Source organism: Canis lupus, chromosome 21 (assembly GCF_003254725.2).
Source record: "Canis lupus dingo isolate Sandy chromosome 21, ASM325472v2, whole genome shotgun sequence".
In the NCBI taxonomy this organism is placed as follows: Eukaryota; Metazoa; Chordata; class Mammalia; order Carnivora; family Canidae; genus Canis; species Canis lupus.
In genome coordinates this window covers 30,460,983-30,467,286 of record NC_064263.1, presented here as the reverse complement: position 1 = coordinate 30,467,286, position 6,304 = coordinate 30,460,983, and the positions used below count along the sequence as shown (strand labels likewise).

General features: G+C 47.0%; 1 protein-coding gene across 1 annotated transcript; it reads left to right on the top strand.

The window, feature by feature from the left end:
• Nucleotides 1-2,346: 2,346 nt before the first annotated feature.
• Nucleotides 2,347-3,955, top strand: MRPL17 (mitochondrial ribosomal protein L17). The gene is made up of 3 exons (XM_025459326.3): nucleotides 2,347-2,646; nucleotides 2,985-3,053; nucleotides 3,395-3,955. Exons 1-3 carry the CDS (start codon nucleotides 2,356-2,358, stop codon nucleotides 3,668-3,670), a joined length of 636 nt encoding a protein of 211 aa, XP_025315111.2. The 5' UTR covers nucleotides 2,347-2,355; the 3' UTR covers nucleotides 3,671-3,955.
• The last annotated feature ends 2,349 nt before the right edge of the window (nucleotides 3,956-6,304 follow it).

The window sequence follows — 6,304 nt, the reverse complement described above, 5'->3', positions numbered from 1 at the left end:
CCCTAGGACTCTGGGATCATGAACTGAACCAAAAACAGATGCCTAACCGACTGAACCACCCAGGCACCCCAAATTATCACTTTTTAAAACTAATTCAGTAACAAATATTTTATTCTACATGAAAGTTAATTTAAGGAACTATCAATTACAGTCAAACTTGGCCACATGTGTTACTTTTCACGTAAATTCATAAGAATTTATGATCTTCCAAATTCACTTCTGGCACATTTTGGACTCCAACCCTTTTAGTAGAACATAGCCCTATTTTTAAAAGTTAATTTAAAACAATTTTAGTTGCACAAGATTTTTCCAAGTTTCTTTTTAATAAGGTAACGTTTTATATGAGGTCAACAAGACACAAAACTATCTGCAAACCACCAGAATAAGCCTTGAACAACATATAGTAAAACACTGAGGTTTAAAATTGTTCCATGAGGGCAGCCCGGGTGGCTCAGCAGCTTAGTGCTGCCTTCAGCCCAGGGTGTGATCCTGGAGACCATCAAGTCCGATGTTGGGCTCCCTGCATGGAGCCTGCTTCTCCCTCTGCTCGTGTCTCTGCCTCTCTCTCTCTCTGTGTGTCTCTCATGAATAAATAAATAAAATCTTTAAAAAAATAATTATAAATAAAGTGAAATTGTTCCATGAATACCAGCTCACAGAAATTGTGGAGAAAGCTACGAACTATGCAACAACAAAATTTAAAGAAATTGACAAAGGAATCAAAATTTGAGGACTACCAGAAGAGACAAGAGATGATGGCTTTCATGGCCAAAAATAATAAACATTTTCACAAAGTGGACACTCCTTCTAAAGCAAAGGATTAAATAACATGTCCGTTCATCTTCTCTTGACTTTTTCAGAAGAAAATCTTCCTAAGACTTTACCAATAGAAATTTATGACGAACTTTCAATTGTGGAAATCCTGAAAGCTGGAAAAATCGACCCCCCCCAAAAAATAAGACAAAGATATTGTAAATATTAATAAATTTTCTAATTTCAGGAATTTATTGTGATATAGGCTTCGTATAAATCTATGCCATGGATTCATATGAGACTTCTCCTGACTACTTCAGGTGAAAGAAACTTTCCAAAATTAAAATTAACAAGAAGCGTTCTGTGGTCACCCATGAGTGATGACAGAGTGATAAGTCTAAGTGTGCTATCTACTGAACGTGAATATGTGAAGACCAGTGTATGAGTCTCCTAGGGATAATTCTTTCAAGGATCTAGGGAAAATTTTGTTCCACGTCTTCCTCTTAGTTTCAGGTGTTTGCCAGAAATCCTTGGTAGTCCTTGGCTCCCAGATGCCTAACTGGCATCTCTGACTTCTTGGTCAGGTGGCATTGTCATTCCCCCTGGGTCTCCAGTCTTCACATGGCTGTCTTCACTCCAAATGTCGGTCTCTCCACTTGTGTTGTTTTGTTTCTTGAGGACACCAGTCATTTGGATTAGATGCGCACTCCACTGCAGTATGACCTCATCTTAATAATTAATTGCAACTCCAATAACCCTATTTCCAAATAAGGTCCTATTCTGCGGGGAGTGCGGTGGAGGTTGGGAGGCGTTGGGGCTTAAGGATCTTCCTTGGGGGGGGAGGGGGAGACCCCATTCAACCCACAACAAGGAATAATTTTTTTTTTATTTTTTTTTATTTTTTTTTAACAAGGAATAATTTTGACAAAATAATTGCGAATTTGCAGACATTAGGACTGTTCAGAAACAGAAACTAGAACGTCACTGAACATTAACACCAATGCACAGGTATGTTTCTCACCTTTTAAAAAAAAAACAACCCACATTGGATGCAATTAAGAAGTATTAACCCATTACTTTTGCCTTTGCTGTACTTTAACTGGAAGGGTTATTGCATTGTACTTCGACAAAAGAAAATGTTCAGCATCTGCGCTTCTCTGAGCATCACTGCTGCTGGTTTCGCTTCCCCGTTATTACGAAAAATAATTTTGTGACCCAAAGACACGCTCGGGGCGTCAGACGCGCGAGCTCGACCCGGGTCCGCCCGCCGGCGGCCGGCGCGGCTCCGGGCTCCGGGCCCGGGACTCCGGGAGGGGGGCGGGGAGCGCTCCCGCTGGGATACTCACTTTCCCGGCAGGCTCCACGGCGGAGCTTCCCCTCGCCCCGGAGGCCGCAAGACTGACGCAGCCCGCGAGAAACAAGACGGCCGCTCGGTCCCACGCTAGAGGGCGCGCGGTTCCCCGGCCCGCCCAGCAGCGCCTGCGGCCCGCCCCGCTCCCTGGAAGGAGCCAACACCTCCTCCCCGCCCTCCCCCAGGCTGCCAGCGAGGCAGCCTCTGATGCTCATGCGCAAACACGTCCACCACGCACGGAGGCACGGCGCATGCGTCCTCTCAAGGCCGTTTCCGAGGCATCTCCGCCCCGCCCCGCCCCGCCCCGCCCCCGCCCCCGTGCGAATTTCCAGTTCCGGCCTCACAGGGGCGGACAGAAGGTGGGGACCATGCGGCTGTCGGTGGCAGCAGCCATCTCCCACGGTCGTGTATTTCGCCGTCTGGGCCTCGGTCCAGAGTCCCGTATCCACCTGCTGCGGAACTTGCTTACAGGACTCGTGCGACACGAACGCATAGAGGCCTCGTGGGCGCGCGTGGACGAAATGAGAGGCTACGCCGAGAAGGTGAGGGGCGGGGCCGCGCCGGGCGGGGGCCGGGGCGGGGGAAGGGGCGGGGGAGGGGGCGGGCCCTTCTCTGCGCCGCGAGCTGCTGGCGGGAGCTGTGGCTGCCCTGGGGGAGGAGGAGGGTACCCTGGCGATCGCTGCCCGAAGTCTGAGCCCCCTGGTACCCCGAGTTGAGCCTTCTTCCTCCAGCCCCTCAAATGGACGACTGCATAGAGCCGCGGAGTTAGGGGTGGCCCGAATTCGAGGTCAAACGAATGGGTTGCCATGGGGCATTAGAGCAGTAAGATTGGCGCCTCCATTCTTGCTCGGGTTGGATCAGTAATGTTATGTCCTCTCAGCTCATCGACTATGGGAAGCTGGGAGACACCAACGAACAGGCCATGCGCATGGCTGACTTCTGGCTTACGGTGAGTACGTCCTGTCTGCCTCCCACGTCCCAGCCTTTGCTCCCTGTGTGGGAGGGGGCTGTAAGAGGAAGGGGGAACTGGACGGAATTAAGCTAAGATTCTTAGGGACAAATGCTGTGAACTAAATGAGAAACGTGTGACTTAACCTAGTTGAATGTTAGGTGAATCAACCTGCACAATTGCCTGTAACCCCTCAGTGTAACTCTGACTCGACCACATTGGGAGGTGGAAGAGTTCGGTGTGAATGTGTCTGGACCCTACTTTTTCCAAGTGCTAAAAGTTAAATGTGTCTCAGCAGTGGTGCCTGACTCTGTCTCTCCTGGATAACTCTCCCCCTCTAGGAGAAAGACTTGATCCCAAAGCTGTTTCAAGTACTGGCCCCTCGCTACCAAGGTCAGAATGGGGGCTACACGAGAATGCTGCAGATCCCAAATCGGAGTAAGCAGGATCGGGCCAAGATGGCAGTGATCGAGTATAAAGGGAACTGCCTCCCACCCCTGCCCTTGCCTCGCAGAGACAGCAACCTTACTCTTCTAAACCAGCTGCTTCAGGGGTTGCAGCAGGACCAGAAAGCAAGCATCCACGGCTCCCACACAGCTCAAACACCAGGGATTTAACAGGAGCCAAACGGGTGTGTGGCATACTCATCAATGCCTATGATCATTTTGGAGCTCTTTTAATCTCTAAGAAGAACTGGAGCTAGAGTTGTTAATGGACAGTCTTAATGGAGCCAAGAAGCTTCTGGGGAGCCAGATAATCATCTCTTTGCAGAGTAGATAAAATTCCTTGTATGAATATATGAATGTATAAGGGTGGGGTTTTTTTCCTCCTCTTGAGATTTTTGGAGAATGAGAACTAATCAAAGGCTCAGTCTCCATGGGTTAGTAAATTCATTGCTTATGTTTCTGGCTCTTGATCTGAGTTGTGTTTGGTTAGCACAGTTTTGTTTTTCTTAATGCCAGTTTTTATGGGGCTTGTATCTTATTATTCCAAACCGGCCTCCAAAGGTGATTGAATTTTGACATCTAGCATAGATACTGAACCCCTGGGATTTCTTAGAGAAAACTTAAGTCCTGACAGGATAGGAGAGTGAACATGTAGAATTGAATCTTCCATAATAATCTGGTACCTTAGGAAACTTGAAGAACACTACAACTATTCCTCTGTTTCTAAGCAGGATCACATATTACCCTCATGTGCTCCTCTCAGCTCTGAATAGGCCTTACAGGAGAGGACCTGAGAACTCAGAGGCACCACCTTTCTGGCGGAAAGGGTGGAAGTGGGTGGAAGCACTCAGTAAAGGATAAGCTCCTTCCTCTTGGAGTGACGGGGTAGGAGGTGGGGGAATAAAGAGAGGGTTGAGGTGGGAGGAGGGTTAGGAAGTTAAATGTGCTGGGAATTTCCTGGAAGTTTTTATTGTTGTCAAATCTGGGCTTCTCTGGGAACTCAGAAAAGGGAAATCCGGCTTCAGAATGGCCAAGGCGTATGAGAAGTAGGAAGCTCCTTTATACCCACTAATTATTGTGAAGCCAGACTTAGCCTAGCCAGGCTGCCCATTCCTCAGGCTCAGAGGTTTGACTAGGATAGTAGCCGTGGGAAGACTTGGAACTATTATCCCTGCCTGTACACTTGACAGCAAGGCCTAACAGTTTTCATATCGCTAGTACAGTGAAAAAGAAGATATTTTATCTTAGACTGGACCTTCACAGTGTATTTGGCCTGCTAAACCCAACCATCATCAGCAAGTAAGGGTGAGGGTGGAAGGGGTCACTGGTCTAGAAGATACTAGCTTCATGGACAGAGCTATTCCTTGCTATTTCACTGCAGCTGCTCTAGTCTTAAGATTCATCTGTTCCCAACAGGGTTCTCCCATCTCCCTCTAATTTGTCCTTCACAGTATTGCCAGAAAGCTCCTTCTGACATATTTTGAGTGACATGGTAGACACTCAAAAGCATTTATTCAATAAACCTACAATTCTGAATGTTTCCCCAAAATTCACCTCCTTCCTGTCCTTGGCATGAACCTCAACTAGATATCTTGGAGTCATCATCCCTGACTCCTAGAGAAAGTACTTCCTTTAAAATTAAAACTACGGATGCCTGGGCGGCTCAGTGATTGAGCATCTGCCTTTAGCTCAGGGCGTGATGCCAGAGTTCCAGGATCAAGTCCCACATCAGGCTTCCTGCAGGGAGCCTGCTTCTCCCTCTGCCTATGTCTCTGCCTCTCTCTGTGTCTCTTATGAATAAATAAATAAATAAATCATTTAAAAAATTTAAAACTAAAAAAAATAAAAAATAAAAAATTTAAAACTACATCTGTTAAGTATTACCATAGGTGGGTTATGATTCAAATCTCAGCTTTTCCTCTTAGTCCCCAGAAACAGATCTCCCTTGGGGGTTTTCAACAATTCCTTAAGTGCATAATAAGCATGTGCTACTTTCCATCATTTTAGTCACTAGGGATATAGTCTTTATCAAGTGTTTGCCGTATGCCAAGCCCTAGGCTAGATACTAAGGATGTAGAGATGAGAAGAAACCACCTTTGCCATCAAGGAGCTCACAACCTAAAGCATCACGTCTGCTGCCATGATGGCTTTAAGGGACACTACATCTTTAATATTTTGGCCCATTAAAGAGTACATGCAGACACCTGGGTGGCTCAGTGGTTGAGCCTCTGCCTTTGACTCAGATCATGATCCTGGGGTCTTGGGATCGAGTCCCACATAAGGCTCCCCACCTGCTTCTCCCTCCGCCTATGTCTCTGCCTCTCTCTGTGTCTCATGAATAAATAAATAAAACCTTTAAAAAAAAATACATGAGTCTAGAATGCTTACTAGAGGCTCAGGGATAACAAGAGAAATAACGATGTCCATTTTCTAATCTGACCTATAAATGGTAACTTTTCACCTGGGTGGACCATGCCCTCATCCATCTAAGCACTTCTTTTTTAAAAAAGATTTTATTTATTCATGAGAGATAGAGAGAGGCACAGGGAGAAGCAGGCTCCATGCAGGGAGCCCAACGTGGGACTCAATCCCAGGTCTCCAGGATCACTCCCTGGCTGAAGGCGGCGCTAAACCACTGGGCCACTGGGGCTGCCCTCTAAGCACCTTTTTAGTAAACTCCAAACCCCCAAGACGGGCCCAGATACATTGGAGTTCCCTCCCTACTTTCAGAGATTCTCTGTCTTGGGCTCTAGTTCTTTACAGCAGGGCTGACAGCTCTGTGCACTTCCTCCAAAAAATAACAAA